Here is a 16649-nt window from a genome sequence, read left to right as displayed (position 1 = left end):
GATGTAAACATGAGTTCATACTCTGCAACTCATCTGACCATGCAGAGATGCAGTGTAAAGCATGGGGGAGAGAGCAGACATCGCTGATTGGTCAGCTCTCTGCCCCTCCTATTCCAATAATCCAGGGCACTGGACATTTCTAGGATTGGCGAGGTGAGAGGCGGATTACCCAGACGGCCCCTGCTGAGGATTAATCAAGGAACTCAAACAAAAAATTCATAATTTTTTACTTTTCATTCCAAAAAATTAAATAAATTAATTAAAAACCTCAATAAATTATCTGGAAAGGCACACGTCATTCCGGGGGAGGGGGTAAGGCACGGCAAAAGAGGAGTCCGGAGGGTGCAATCTGTACAACCTACACCAGGGGTCAGCACCCTCTGGCACTCCAGCTGTTGTGAAACTACAACTCCCAGCATGCACCATTCACTTCGGTGGGAGTTCAAACAACAGCCAAGCAAGTGTGCATGCTGGGAGTTGTAGTTTCAAAACAGCTGGAATGCCAGAGGTTGCAGACGCCCTGACCTACACAGTAAGGGCTCATTCAGACGAACATATTTTGTGTTCCGTATATGGAACCATTCATTTCAACGGGTCCGCAAAAGATGCGGACAGCACTCTCCGTTGCTCCGTTCCATGGCCTCGCAAAATTTTTTGAGTCCTGTCCTATTCTTGTCTGTTTTGCAGACAAGAACAGGCATTTCTTTAATAGGCCTCCTGCTGCGCAAATTGCGGAAGGTACACGGGCGCCATCAGTGTTTTGCGGACCGGTCATGTGAATGAGCCCTAAAGAAGCCGTCCGGACACCTGCAGTCTCTTACAGTATGAGCAGGATGTGGCACAGCAGCACAGAGTGTGTCCAGCCCCATCAGTGCAGGGTTCCTGCCCTCTGGTGGCCGTGCTGGGTATCACAGGCAGTGGCTCTTGCTGTACTGGAAGGACGCCATCTGCAGCCTCCTCTTCAGCCCCTCGGCCTCCAGCTCCCTGAAGAAGGCGTCCTCGTCCGTCTGGAGGATCATCTCCTGCAGCTCTTGGATCTCCTTCTCCATCTTTGCTCGCAGCTCTCGCTTTATCTTGTGTAGCGTCTAGGGGGGAAGGGGGCGCTGGTTATTGGGGGTCAGGACTAGAATGGAGGGGAGGGAATTAAAGAGACACTCACCTTGGACTGCGACTTCTCCCTCTCTTGGATCTCCTGCCTGTCTCTGCCCACGGCTTCGGCCAGCATGGAGAACTACCATAGAGGAAAGGCGATTAGATAGTGGGGGTAGTAGTGTCAGCAATGTGGGCTGAGGATGGCGGTCACCTACCTGATCCTTGTAGTAGTTCTCCATGGACTCGAGCTCATCTTTGTGCCTCTTCCTCTGCTCCTCGCGCTGCTCTTTGGCGTAAGAACGCATCTCCCGCAGCCGCTGCTTCTGCAGCTCCAGCCCCTCCTCAAAGAGCTTCTTAACGACCTGGAGCAGGAGGCAAGAACCGGACACTGACATCACACAGCTGCGGGGCTGCTGCAATGTATCCGTGTAGTGCACTGAAAAGCTTGTCCTGTTCACACGGCTGAGGACTTGTCACAATGTGTCAGTCTGGATGCAACTGTGACAACTACTCAGCTGTGGGAACGTACTGGCCTATCACTGGGACAGGTCATCACTTTAGGATTATTGGGGGTGGGGGAATAGGGTCAGCCGATTTAGCTCTGCGCCCCCCCCTGAAGAGTGGTCGGTTGGGGATGGGGCGAGTCTGAGCTCTTCCCCGCACGGAGTCATTGGTTGGATCATACGAGTGACGGCCTCATAGCAACCAATGACGCCGTGCGCCAGTCCGATATCTCCCGGACCGTGTGAATGAAGCCTAAGGAAGGAATACCCTTTAAGTCATCAGCCTCAGAATGAAAACCGGAATGTTACAATTCACTGACAGCAAGCACAGACCTTGGTGAGGAAATGCTCCACTCACCCTCTCCTCTTTGGTCCTTGCCCTCATGAGTTTGGCGCGGAGCTGCACGTGGTAGTCGTCGTAGTATCGCTTTGCTCGCGCCACCTGCTGCCGCGTCTCCCGCGTTCGGTTCTGGGCCGACTTCTGGAGACGGATCCGATCCTTGAAGTCTTTCTGTGGTGATGGAAATGAAGGCTGAGAAGCTGCCTGACCTCTTCTGCCCGCACAGGTGAAGGTTTGTTACAATGTATCAGCTCCCAGGGGATGGGCCTACGCTGTAACAAGCCCTCAGCTCTGTGAGCAGGAATGCAGACATCTTCCAGAGAATATAAGACCGCATGTAGGGATCGCCGCGCTCATAGTCCCGCCCCACCACTGACCAGCCGCTGGTTGTGCTCCTGCTCCCTATGGATGAGCGCGACCAGGAGGTCGTGCTTCTTGTGGGCTTCCTCCACCTGCAGGGCGACATGTATAAAGGGTTAATGCCCCCTCCAAGACGCCCTCTTCCTCCCCGATCAGGTGCAGACTTCGGGAGCCTCACCTCTGTCTGCAGTTGGCGCTCGCTCCGCTCGTCTTCCTGGCCAGACCTGGCGAGTTGCTCCACCTGCGCCAGCTGCCCCTTCCACATGGAGCGCAGCGTCTGCTGCGAGATCTGAAGGTGCGGGAATTCCTCCAGCAGAAGCGGCAACAAGTCGTTCTCCTTGATCTTCACTGCAAGAAGGAAATGAACAATATACGGCCGATTGAGCGGCAGCCTCCCTGACCGCCCGTCAGCACCAGCACTTACTTCGGTTGGCGGGCTTGCGCAGGTTGGGGGCCCAGGGCTTGCGGGGCGGCCGCGCCTGGCTCCCAGAATACACCCTCTCTGGGTGAGACTTTTTCGGAGGCGCCTTGATGAGATTTTCTTTACATTCTTGTTCCTGCAGAAAGAAGCAAATGAAGTGTCCACAGCGCCACCGCGGGGTCTGGACAGAAGCGGTACTACGCTTCCACACTGAATCGTCCGGACAATTACTCACATCATCCCGTAACGCGTCCTTTAGCTTCGCCAATTTCTGTTTCTCTGTTTCTTCGAAGGCCTTTAATTCGTCCTGGTAGGCGTGCTGCAGCAGCTGTGGTCCGAGAGAGAAGGGGGGCAATACAGATAAGACTGGGAATAAAGGGGCATGCTGCACAGGCCTTGTGATCCACTGTTTAACTACCTCACTCTGCATCCCATGCTTTACACTGCAGCTTTACTTGTGTATAAACAGCAGGAACCCAATGCGTAGACAGAGGCGTAAACGCCAAGGGGAGGAGCTTAGACTACATACCCGAGACTTGAGCCTCTCCAGATCCAGCTCCTTCTGCACGTCCCTCCGGATCTTCGCCATCTCTCCTCGGGCGTCCTTGTTTAGAGCGTCCTCAAACTGTGCAGAGAGCGACTGGCGAGGAGGCGGCAGCGGGGAGGAGGAGAGGGAGCGCGGCCGGGCACCGGGGGGCTTTGTGTGCAGCGACTCTGCAGGGAGGAGGGACAGCAGGTTAGAAGGTGGTCTCTCAGTGCCGTACAGATACTGCCCCCTGCTGGCAGTCAGGTTATTACCGTGCAGCCGCTTCTTCCTGCGGATCTCCATGATGCTGTCGCTGTGCTGCGAGAGCTTGTCGTCCTCCTTCAGCTCGCCGGTCCTGGTCTGTCCCCCCAGCGCCTTCTTCAGCATCTGTGGTTAGGACACAGGGTAAGTGACAGGACGGCACCACACGGGGGCGCTCTGCGCAGGACTGGCCTCACCTGGTCCAGCTCATCCAGCCGGCGGGACAGCTTCTCCGACATCTCCTGCAGCTCCAGCTCCGACACTCTGTTCCGGGCTCTCTGAACAGACAGCGGCTCGTCTGCCAGGGGGAGGGGCTCCGGGGTCCGCGAGCTGCGGAATCACAAGGGGGCGTTACTGACCCAGGGTCACCCCACAGCATACTGCAAGCGATGCATGATGGGTAAGGGACATACTGGTGTTTACTGGTTCTCGAGTGCCATGTGCTCATCTCAGCAGAGCCTGTACTGGTTACGGCACGCTGTGTACTGGTTGTAGGATAGTGTACTGGTTGTAGGATAGTGTACTGGTTACGGCACGCTGTGTACTGGTTACGGCACGCTGTGTACTGGTTACGGCACGCTGTGTACTGGTTACGGCACGCTGTGTACTGGTTACGGCACGCTGTGTACTGGTTACGGCACGCTGTGTACTGGTTATACGATACAGGGTACTGGTTATAGGATAGTGTACTGGTTACAGCACGCTGTGTACTGGTTATAGGATAGTGTACTGGTTACGGCACGCTGTGTACTGGTTACGGCACGCTGTGTACTGGTTACGGCACGCTGTGTACTGGTTACGGCACGCTGTGTACTGGTTATACGATACAGGGTACTGGTTATAGGATAGTGTACTGGTTACAGCACGCTGTGTACTGGTTATAGGATAGTGTACTGGTTATAGGATAGTGTACTGGTTACGGCACGCTGTGTACTGGTTATAAGATACAGGGTACTGGTTACGGCACGCTGTGTACTGGTTATAAGATACAGGGTACTGGTTACGGCACGCTGTGTACTGGTTATAGGATAGTGTACTGGTTACGGCACGCTGTGTACTGGTTATAGGATACTGTACTGGTTACGGCACGCTGTGTACTGGTTATAGGATAGTGTACTGGTTACGGCACGCTGTGTACTGGTTATAAGATACAGGGTACTGGTTACGGCACGCTGTGTACTGGTTATAAGGTACAGGGTACTGGTTACGGCACGCTGTGTACTGGTTATAAGATACAGGGTACTGGTTACGGCGCGCTGTGTACTGGTTATAGGATAGTGTACTGGTTACGGCACGCTGTGTACTGGTTATACGATACAGTGTAATGGGGCACCATCCTAGTTTTGCCGCTCACCTCAGCAGTGAATACTGTAGGTCTTCTGGGCGCCGCTCGTCTTCTGTCTGTACAGTGGTGTCTCTCTCCGAGGTCGCCGTCCTGTCGCCCAGTGAGCTCTGCTGCGTCATCAGCCTCACATCCGGCTGAGTGCGGAAAGCGACTTTCTTCTGTGGATGGTGCACCTGAAAACCAGAGAAAAGTGGCCGCTATTCCCCAACCTACATGAGCCTGCACTACTGCTGCAGCCCCGCCCCCTCCTCTCAGCCTGCACTACTGCTGCAGCCCCGCCCCCTCCTCTCAGCCTGCACTACTGCTGCAGCCCCGCCCCCTCCTCTCAGCCTGCACTACTGCTGCAGCCCCGCCCCCTCCTCTCAGCCTGCACTACTGCTGCAGCCCCGCCCCCTCCTCTCAGCCTGCACTACTGCTGCAGCCCCGCCCCCTCCTCTCAGCCTGCACTACTGCTGCAGCCCCGCCCCCTCCTCTCAGCCTGCACTACTGCTGCAGCCCCGCCCCCTCCTCTCAGCCTGCACTACTGCTGCAGCCCCGCCCCCTCCTCTCAGCCTGCACTACTGCTGCAGCCCCGCCCCCTCCTCTCAGCCTGCACTACTGCTGCAGCCCCGCCCCCTCCTCTCAGCCTGCACTACTACTGCTGCAGCCCCGCCCCCTCCTCTCAGCCTGCACTACTGCTGCAGCCCCGCCCCCTCCTCTCAGCCTGCACTAGTGCTGCAGCCCCGCCCCCTCCTCTCAGCCTGCACTACTGCTGCAGCCCCGCCCCCTCCTCTCAGCCTGCACTACTGCTGCAGCCCCGCCCCCTCCTCTCAGCCTGCACTACTGCTGCAGCCCCGCCCCCTCCTCTCAGCCTGCACTACTGCTGCAGCCCCGCCCCCTCCTCTCAGCCTGCACTACTGCTGCAGCCCCGCCCCCTCCTCTCAGCCTGCACTAGTGCTGCAGCCCCGCCCCCTCCTCTCAGCCTGCACTAGTGCTGCAGCCCCGCCCCCTCCTCTCAGCCTGCACTAGTGCTGCAGCCCCGCCCCCTCCTCTCAGCCTGCACTAGTGCTGCAGCCCCGCCCCCTCCTCTCAGCCTGCACTACTGCTGCAGCCCCGCCCCCTCCTCTCAGGCTGCACTACTGCTGCAGCCCCGCCCCCTCCTCTCAGGCTGCACTACTGCTGCAGCCCCGCCCCCTCCTCTCAGGCTGCACTACTGACCTCACGTGGCGCTTCCTTTGGGGGCTGCCGCTCCGGTGATCTCCGTGGTTTTGACCCCTGACTGATCTCATGGATGAAATCTGAAAGAAGTAAAAAATATCTATATATAAAATACGATGGGTTACTGGGTGAAGGCTGTCACAAGACTTCCACTCTAGTCACATCCAAAGCTGCATTCACCGTTCTGCTGGTTTGCGGCTAGCTCTCAGGCTGGAGGATCTGACATGTGGGAATACATCACCCGCTATATCATGGAGTATTTTATTCTGCCCAACCCCCCCCAGTGCAACGCATTATGGGAACTCTGCTACAGGGGGGAGTCTGTCACCGATGGGTTGAAGGAAGCATCTGGCAGAACTGTAAGTGCAGCTCTGAGGTGGACGAGGCGACTCTGGATCTGACCTGAAGAGATTATATAACAACAACAAACAAGTATGTAGCTTTGGATGTGACTGGAGTAGAAGACTTGATGCATGTGGTACCTCCATGGGTGGCACTGGGCTCAGCCGGAGTCGTGCTGCCATCAGGACGCTCCTTGCTCTTCACCGGACTGCCGAGGGCAGCGCTGCTCAGCGACACCTGGACGTCTCGGCTCACAGGACGCCGCCGACTGTCCTTGGGCTGATATGGGGGCTTTAGAGGAATGGCGGCCGGCCCCTCATCTACAGAGTGTCCATTTAGAACAAGGCTTCCTGGAAATAAAGGTTTTTACTGAGCGCCCCCTAGTGTAGAACTGCAGGAACGTCTCAACACAGCGCCCTCCTGTGGAGCACCAGGTGTATTGCAGTACATCACTTACCGCCACCCCCTGTGAGGGCAGAAACGTGACTATCCACAGCGGCCGGCCGGGGGGTCAGTGACCGCTCCCTCAGGGTCTCCACATTCACACCTGACATTACAGGGTAAAACACATGTCATTAGGACCCTCTTAAGACCCCAGGCAGCCGCTGACCGCCCACTCCCCTTCTCCAGTCACCTCTCAGTGTGAAGGTGAGCGCCGTGTCCCCCAGACGGATCAGTTCTGTCGTAGACTCAGAGCCGTCCGCACCCCAGGAAGGTGGATGGAGGTCGGAGGAAAGAGACCTGCGGAGGAGTCATGTGATCAGGGATGTCTGCGGCGCCATCTGGAGACTCACAGAAGCTGCAGCTCGTGCCTTACCCTAGAGATGGAGGCCTCCTCAAAGATGGAGGGAGATCCTTAAGATCCCGCTGAACCTCCACAAGTAGTCCCCTCAGATGAGAATCTCTATATTCTAAATCTTCTGGAAAATATATGAAAAGATTGAGAAGATCCATGTCATACTGTATTATCCTCCAGAGCTGCACTCACTATTCTGCTGGTGGAGTCACTGTGTACATACATTACTTATCCTGTACTGATCCTGAGTTACATCCTGTATTATACTCCAGAGCTGCACTCACTATTCTGCTGGTGGAGTCACTGTGTACATACATTACTTATCCTGTACTGATCCTGAGTTACATCCTGTATTATACTCCAGAGCTGCACTCACTATTCTGCTGGTGGAGTCACTGTGTACATACATTACTTATCCTGTACTGATCCTGAGTTACATCCTGTATTATACTCCAGAGCTGCACTCACTATTCTGCTGGTGCAGTCACTGTGTACGTACATTACTTATCCTGTACTGATCCTGAGTTACATCCTGTATTATACTCCAGAGCTGCACTCACTATTCTGCTGGTGCAGTCACTGTGTACATACATTACTTATCCTGTACTGATCCTGAGTTACATCCTGTATTATACTCCAGAGCTGCACTCACTATTCTGCTGGTGCAGTCACTGTGTACATACATTACTTATCCTGTACTGACCCTGAGTTACATCCTGTATTATCCTCCAGAGCTGCGCTCACTATTCTGCTGGTGCAGTCACTGTGTACATACATTACTTATCCTGTACTGATCCTGAGTTACATCCTGTATTATACTCCAGAGCTGCACTCACTATTCTGCTGGTGCAGTCACTGTGTACATACATTACTTATCCTGTACTGACCCTGAGTTACATCCTGTATTATACTGCAGAGCTGCACTCACTATTCTGCTGGTGCAGTCACTGTGTACATACATTACTTATCCTGTACTGATCCAGAGTTACATCCTGTATTATACTCCAGAGCTGCACTCACTATTCTGCTGGTGCAGTCACTGTGTACATACATTACTTATCCTGTACTGATCCTGAGTTACATCCTGTATTATACTCCAGAGCTGCACTCACTATTCTGCTGGTGCAGTCACTGTGCACATACATTACTTATCCTGTACTGATCCTGAGTTACATCCTGTATTATACTCCAGAGCTGCACTCACTATTCTGCTGGTGCAGTCACTGTGTACATACATTACTTATCCTGTACTGACCCTGAGTTACATCCTGTATTATCCTCCAGAGCTGCGCTCACTATTCTGCTGGTGCAGTCACTGTGTACATACATTACTTATCCTGTACTGATCCTGAGTTACATCCTGTATTATACTCCAGAGCTGCACTCACTATTCTGCTGGTGCAGTCACTGTGTACATACATTACTTATCCTGTACTGACCCTGAGTTACATCCTGTATTATACTGCAGAGCTGCACTCACTATTCTGCTGGTGCAGTCACTGTGTACATACATTACTTATCCTGTACTGATCCAGAGTTACATCCTGTATTATACTCCAGAGCTGCACTCACTATTCTGCTGGTGCAGTCACTGTGTACATACATTACTTATCCTGTACTGATCCAGAGTTACATCCTGTATTATACTCCAGAGCTGCACTTACTATTCTGCTGGTGCAGTCACTGTGTACATACATTACTTATCCTGAGTTACATCCTGTATTATACTCCAGAGCTGCACTCACTATTCTGCTGGTGCAGTCACTGTGTACATACATTACTTATCCTGTACTGATCCTGAGTTACATCCTGTATTATACTCCAGAGCTGCACTCACTGTTCTGCTGGTGCAGTCACTGTGTACATACATTACTTATCCTGTAATGATCCGGAGTTACATCCTGTATTATTCTCCAGAGCTGCACTCACTATTCTGCTGGTGCAGTCACTGTGTACATACATTACTTATCCTGTACTGATCCTCAGTTACATCCTGTATTATACTCCAGAGCTGCACTCACTATTCTGCTGGTGCAGTCACTGTGCACATACATTACTTATCCTGTACTGATCCTGAGTTACATCCTGTATTATACTCCAGAGCTGCACTCACTATTCTGCTGGTGCAGTCACTGTGTACATACATTACTTATCCTGTACTGATCCTGAGTTACATCCTGTATTATACCCCAGAGCTGCACTCACTATTCTGCTGGTGTAGTCACTGTGTACATACATTACATTACTTATCCTGTACTGATCCTCAGTTACATCCTGTATTATACTCCAGAGCTGCACTCACTATTCTGCTGGTGCAGTCACTGTGCACATACATTACTTATCCTGTACTGATCCTGAGTTACATCCTGTATTATACTCCAGAGCTGCACTCACTATTCTGCTGGTGCAGTCACTGTGTACATACATTACTTATCCTGTACTGATCCTGAGTTACATCCTGTATTATACTCCAGAGCTGCACTCACTATTCTGCTTGGCAGTGAGGCTGATCACATGCTTTGGGGGGTGAACAGCCACCTTTTTAACCCTTCAGTTGCTGCAATGCCACGCAGTGACAGGAGGTGTTGCAGAGCCTCCTACCTTCGTTCTGGGAGGACGCCTCGCTGATCTGCTCGGTCAGATACTCCAGCAATCCATCGAATATCTCCAAGAGGTTCCTGATGGACTCGGGGTCTCCTCGGACAATGTTCTCACCTGCGGAAGGAATCGTTGAGGTGGGAGGTGACCCCAGGAAAAGACAAGGAGGTCTCGTATGAGGGGCGGGGCTTACCTGTTATATGGGACAGGCTGACCTGCAGATAGTCCAAGGCAAGCGAGTCGATCACAGATTGCATATTATGGGCGTCATCCTCTTGTGTACGAGAATCAGCAATAAAATCTGCGGAAATATTGAGGTGACATGGCCGCCAGTCACATACACAATCCCAGGGGGTCTCCATCTATGACCCGAGGGGTTACAGGTGACATGGGGACCGGCCGTGTACAATTCCTGGGGGTCTCTAACAAGGTCCCGGGGGGATGCAGGGGGATGACATGGCCGCCGGTTTGGTAAAATCCCTATCTATAAACCAGGCGGTTACGAGATGACAGGGCCAACAGCTCGGTACAATCCCCAGGGTCCCCATCTATGACCCGGCGGGGGTGACACGGCTCGGTATAATCCCTGGGGGTCCGGTCTCTGATCAGGGGGTGACACGGCTCGGTATAATCCCTGGGGGTCCGGTCTCTGATCAGGGGGTGACACGGCTCGGTATAATCCCTGGGGGTCCGGTCTCTGATCGGGGGGTGACACGGCTCGGTATAATCCCTGGGGGTCTGGTCTCTAATCGGGGGGTGACACGGCTCGGTATAATCCCTGGGGGTCTGGTCTCTAATCGGGGGGTGACACGGCTCGGTATAATCCCTGGGGGTCCTGTCTCTGATCAGGGGGTGACACGACTCGGTATAATCCCGGGGGTCCGGTCTCTGATCAGGGGGTGACACGGCTCGGTATAATCCCTGGGGGTCCGGTCTCTGATCAGGGGAGGACACAGTCGGTATAATCCCGGGGGTCCGGTCTCTGATCAGGGGGTGACACGGCTCGGTATAATCCCGGGGGTCCGGTCTCTGATCAGGGGATGACACAGTCGGTATAATCCCTGGGGGTCCGGTCTCTGATCTCGAAGGGGGGGGGGCACACACACATTTCGGTACCTGGCACTCTTTCCCCCAGAATGGCTTCGTACAGGGTGATGAAGAATCGGGCGTCGCACTGGGACAGGTCGCTGACAGGCAGGGTGATGTGGCATCTCCTCAGCAGGTTGTGGGCGACAGTCACCCAGTCTGTGTAGGGGAAGGGGAGACCAGCATCAAACATGGCAGAAAATGCCCCAACATGGCGACCACCGGGGCAGTTATGTAATACTGAGCGCTACTGACCCGTCTCCGCGGTGCCCACCGTGCCCATGGCTGCGCTGCCCCTGCTCGGGGGGATCGGCCTCTCGTTACCCCGGCCCTGACGCTTACTTACCCCACACACAGCAGTGCAGGGCATTTAAACCGCCAGTGCTCTCTGATTGGTCGCCTCGGACCGGCTGTTGCTTCCGGATATGACGTCATTTTCCCGTTTAAACCGGGTGTAATTTCAATTAGAAAATTAAGATTTGGACCCCGCACTGAGAACCGGGAGACCCACCGGAACCGTGGAGGAAAATGATAAACGGGAAAAGAAGAGAATACCGCACCTGACTGTATACCTCCGCCGTGATGTAGTCCCGGCAACGACGTCACTTCCTAGAGAGCTGGTTTGGGGCGGGGCCGGAATTGAAAGATTTCGGCATATGGTTACGTAAGAAACCGCTCCTGTTGCTATGGTGACAGGGGATGTATCTTATATAAGGCCTGGGCTGTAGCCTGCTGTTATAATAGACGTGAGGTGAGAGCGGAGGCGCCATACTGTTCACAGTCAGCTACAGCACATGTACTGCTGGGTCACTGGGTACACGTATCACACAGGATTAGATACAGGGCTCAGAAGACCACAGGAGAGGATTAGATACACAGCTCAGCAGGCAGTATCACACAGGATAGGATTAGATACACAGCTCAGCAGACTGTATCACACAGGATAGGATTAGATACACAGCTCAGCAGACTGTATCACACAGGATAGGATTAGATACACAGCTCAGCAGACAGTATCACACAGGGTAGGATTAGATACACAGCTCAGCAGACAGTATCACACAGGATAGGATTAGATACACAGCTCAGCAGACAGTATCACACAGGATAGGATTAGATACACAGCTCAGCAGACAGTATCACACAGGATAGGATTAGATACACAGCTCAGCACACAGTATCACACAGGATAGGATTAGATACACAGCTCAGCAGACAGTATCACACATGATGGGATTAGATACACAGCTCAGCAGACACTATCCAACAGGATAGGATTAGATACACAGCTCAGCAGACAGTATCACATAGGATAGGATTAGATACACAGCTCAGCAGACAGTATCACACAGGATAGGATTAGATACACAGCTCAGCAGGCAGTATCACACAGGATAGGATTAGATACAGGGCTCAGAAGACCGTATCACACAGGAGAGGATTAGATACACAGCTCAGCAGACAGTATCACACAGGAGAGGATTAGATACACAGCTCAGCAGACAGTATCACACAGGATAGGATTAGATACACAGCCCAGCAGACAGTATCACACGGGATAGGATTAGATACACAGCTCAGCAGACAGTATCACACAGGATAGGATTAGATACACAGCTCAGCAGACTGTATCACACAGGATAGGATTAGATACACAGCTCAGCAGACAGTATCACACAGGAGAGGATTAGATACACAGCTCAGCAGACTGTATCACACAGGAGAGGATTAGATACACAGCTCAGCAGACTATCACACAGGATAGGATTAGATACACAGCTCAGCAGACAGTATCATACAGGATAGGATTAGATACATAGCTCAGCAGACAGTATCACACAGGATAGGATTAGATACACAGCCCAGCAGACAGTATCACACAGGGCAGGATTAGATACACAGCCCAGCAGACAGTATCACACAGGATAGGATTAGATACACAGCTGAGCAGACAGTATCACACAGGATAGGATTAGATACACAGCTCAGCAGACAGTATCACACAGGAGAGGATTAGATACACAGCTCAGCAGACAGTATCACACAGGATAGGATTAGATACACAGCTCAGCAGACAGTATCACACAGGATAGGATTAGATACACAGCTCAGCAGACAGTATCACACAGGATAGGATTAGATACACAGCTCAGCAGACAGTATCACACAGGATAGGATTAGATACACAGCTCAGCAGACAGTATCACACAGGATAGGATTAGATACACAGCTCAGCAGACAGTATCACACAGGATAGGATTAGATACACAGCTCAGCAGACAGTATCACACAGGATAGGAGTAGATACACAGCTCAGCAGACAGTATCACACAGGATGGGATTAGATACACAGCCCAGCAGACAGTATCACACAGGAGAGGATTAGATACACAGCTCAGCAGGCTGTATCACACAGGATAGGATTAGATACACAGCTCAGCAGACAGTATCACACAGGATAGGATTAGATACACAGCTCAGCAGACAGTATCACACAGGAGAGGATTAGATACACAGCTCAGCAGACAGTATCACACAGGATAGGATTAGATACACAGCTCAGCAGACAGTATCACACAGGATAGGATTAGATACACAGCTCAGCAGACAGTATCACACAGGATAGGATTAGATACACAGCTCAGCAGACAGTATCACACAGGATAGGATTAGATACACAGCTCAGCAGACAGTATCACACAGGATAGGATTAGATACACAGCTCAGCAGACAGTATCACACAGGAGAGGATTAGATACACAGCTCAGCAGACAGCATCACACAGGATAGGATTAGATACACAGCTCAGCAGACAGTATCACACAGGATAGGATTAGATACACAGCTCAGCAGACAGTATCACACAGGGGAGGATTAGATACACAGCTCAGCAGACAGTATCACACAGGATAGGATTAGATACACAGCTCAGCAGACTGTATCACACAGGATAGGATTAGATACTCAGCTCAGCAGACAGTATCACACAGGATAGGATTAGATACACTGCTCAGCAGACAGTATCACACAGGGTAGGATTAGATACACAGCTCAGCAGACAGTATCACACAGGAGAGGATTAGATACACAGCTCAGCAGACAGTATCACACAGGGTAGGATTAGATACACAGCTCAGCAGACAGTATCACACAGGAGAGGATTAGATACATAGCTCAGCAGACAGTATCACACAGGAGAGGATTAGATACACAGCTCAGCAGACAGTATCACACAGGAGAGGATTAGATACACAGCTTAGCAGACAGTATCACACAGGATAGGATTAGATACACAGCTCAGCAGACAGTATCACACAGGATAGGATTAGATACACAGCTCAGCAGACTGTATCACACAGGATAGGATTAGATACTCAGCTCAGCAGACAGTATCACACAGGATAGGATTAGATACACTGCTCAGCAGACAGTATCACACAGGGTAGGATTAGATACACAGCTCAGCAGACAGTATCACACAGGATAGGATTAGATACACAGCTCAGCAGACAGTATCACACAGGATAGGATTAGATACACAGCTCAGCAGACAGTATCGCACAGGACAGGATTAGATACACGGCCATCAGGTATAGTTCCTGTTTCAGTCTCCCCTCCTCCCTTTCTTATTATAATGGGGGGGGGGGGGTATATATTTTGGCTGCGCCCGCTCCCTGCTGTTGTCCTCTTGTACACGACGCCCCTGATTTCCATGTGAATGTCACCCGGGCCCCACAGTCATCTACAGGTCTGCAGAGTATCGCTCCTGCAGCCCCCAGAACAAGAGGTGACAGGAAGTGCTGCAGCAGCCAATCAGAGCGCAGCTTTAAATGTAGCATCTGCAGTGGGCGATGTAAGCTGCTCTGTGATTGGTTGCTGTGGGAGATCCCTCCACTGTACCGGGTCTTTCATGTGAAGCGGTGTTGTGACTTTTCCACCATTTCAGGGACTTTTTTTTCTTACTTTTAGACGCTATATTTTTGTGCGTCACCCGCGCTACACGGAAAGAACACGCAAAGCGTACATGAGACTCGTCAGATCCCAGTGTTTGTGTGACGCTGCGGTTTATCTGCACCGTGTGCGTGTAGCCCAACACTGATCCTACACGTGTGTACGGAGGGGGGCGAAGCACGCGGCTGCCATGTTTATAGAGGAAGATTTCAGGATTTTCTGATTATCGGACGGCTGCAGGACTGGCGGAGAAGCATCCGCCGCCCCTGTCTTAGAGCGCGAGCGTCCCGGCACCATCAGACGCGGTCCTGCCGGGACTATTCACGGGGCGCAATTTGCGTCAGAAGTCTTTAAATTTGCCACGGATTTTGCGCTTTGCATTACAGAGGGTTAAACCCACGGCATAAACAACTCGTGAATTATCATCCCACATACGGTCCAGACACCATGGGGGCGTCACCAGACAGAAGCCCCCCCCCCTACATACACATGTACCTAATAACAGGTAAGTGCACCCCCTCTAATAAAAGGGGGGCTCCTCTCTGTGGCCGGTTCACCGGGGAAGCCACGGTGCAATAAGTGGAGATGGTGCACTTAACCGTTATGTGGTACATGCCCTGTACTGCAGAGTGGATCCGCAGGCTGCACGTCGGTGTGTACAGGGTGACCCTCCCCCGCGTCATGGGCATGCAGGGTAACCGTGGGGGAGGGGGGTCACCGATCTGCTGTGATCTCCCAAGGATCATTCCTCCCTCTACATGGGTATTCAGACGGCGCAGTACAGGCTGCAACAGTACGGGACCGGTGACACCAGGGGGCGCGACAATCCACCGGGGACGGGCTTTAGTCCACTTTCACACTAGCGTTCGGGTGTCCGCTCGTGCGCGGCCCCGAACGCATCCGTCCGGCCCCAATGCATTCTCTATGGAGGCGGATTCACTGAGAATGCATCCGCCTGCCAGCGCTCAGTGAGCGGACACCTGAACGCTACTTGCAGCCTGTCCGTGCGGAGGCGAGCGGATCCGTCCAGACTTACAATGTAAGTCAATGGGGACGGATCCGCTTGAAGATGACACCATATGGCTCAATCTTCAAGCGGATCCGTTCTCCATTGACTTTCAATGTAAAGTCTGAACGGATCCGCTCAGACAACTTTCACACTTAGAAAATTTTCTAAGTTTTAATGCAGACGGATCCGTTCTGAACGGATGCGAACGTCTGCATTATCGGAGCGGATCCGTCTGATGAAACATCAGAGGGATCCGCTCCGAACGCTAGTGTGAAAGTAGCCTTACACCCGTTGATCAGACGGCGCAGAGTTTATTAAGCATTTTACAGACTTGATCTCTTTACGACCAGATTAAAGGGATTTTGGGAAGGGTGCACACCGCCATCGCATGCCGTGGGGAGCGCCGCCGCCAGCGGATCAGAATCGCCTGTATACTCATAAACCGCTGACGCAGTTTAGTATATCTGATCAATTCATCACTTCCACAGCGGCGGCCTGTAGAGGCAGTCTCCGGGCACACAGCCCCACAACCAGGGGGCATAGCCAGAGGGGTATTCTCATGTCACCACGGGCGCAGGCGCCAACACCCGGGCGATCAAATAAGATCAATGTGTATGTAGTAGAAAAGGACTCGAACACACCGACAGTCTCATTCACACACGGTCTCTCTCTCATACACACACGCTCACTCTCTCATACACACACGCTCACTCTCTCATACACACACGGTCTCTCTCTCATACACACACACGGTCTCTCTCATACACACGGTCTCTCTCTCACACACACGCTCACTCTCTCTCATTCATACACACACGCTCA

General features: G+C 52.4%; 1 protein-coding gene and 1 non-coding gene across 4 annotated transcripts; both read right to left on the bottom strand.

The window, feature by feature from the left end:
- Positions 1-681: 681 nt before the first annotated feature.
- On the bottom strand, positions 682-11604 carry CEP95 (centrosomal protein 95). Of its 3 annotated transcripts, none has more exons than XM_040437413.1 (21): positions 11123-11604; positions 10898-11026; positions 9975-10082; positions 9785-9898; positions 7205-7304; positions 7022-7128; positions 6845-6934; positions 6528-6737; positions 6046-6125; positions 4858-5021; positions 3701-3833; positions 3515-3629; positions 3246-3430; positions 2952-3044; positions 2720-2852; positions 2474-2643; positions 2313-2387; positions 1954-2106; positions 1308-1454; positions 1160-1231; positions 682-1085 (listed from the first exon to the last, which is right to left on the bottom strand). In XM_040437413.1, the coding sequence occupies exons 1-21, from the start codon at positions 11235-11237 to the stop codon at positions 909-911; spliced, it is 2670 nt and encodes an 889-aa protein (XP_040293347.1). In that variant the 5' UTR covers positions 11238-11604; the 3' UTR covers positions 682-908. The 3 variants fall into 3 exon arrangements, with proteins under 3 accessions (XP_040293347.1, XP_040293346.1, XP_040293348.1); XM_040437412.1 differs by having other exon boundaries at positions 7205-7307; positions 11123-11603; XM_040437414.1 differs by having other exon boundaries at positions 7205-7307; positions 11214-11602.
- Positions 11605-16239: 4635 nt separating this feature from the next.
- On the bottom strand, positions 16240-16618 carry LOC121006191. Its single transcript, XR_005780056.1, has one exon.
- Positions 16619-16649: the final 31 nt, after the last annotated feature.

Source organism: Bufo bufo, chromosome 6 (assembly GCF_905171765.1).
Source record: "Bufo bufo chromosome 6, aBufBuf1.1, whole genome shotgun sequence".
In the NCBI taxonomy this organism is placed as follows: domain Eukaryota; kingdom Metazoa; phylum Chordata; class Amphibia; order Anura; family Bufonidae; genus Bufo; species Bufo bufo.
Note: the sequence above shows the minus strand (reverse complement) of the source record. Positions and strands in the feature narration are given on the sequence as shown.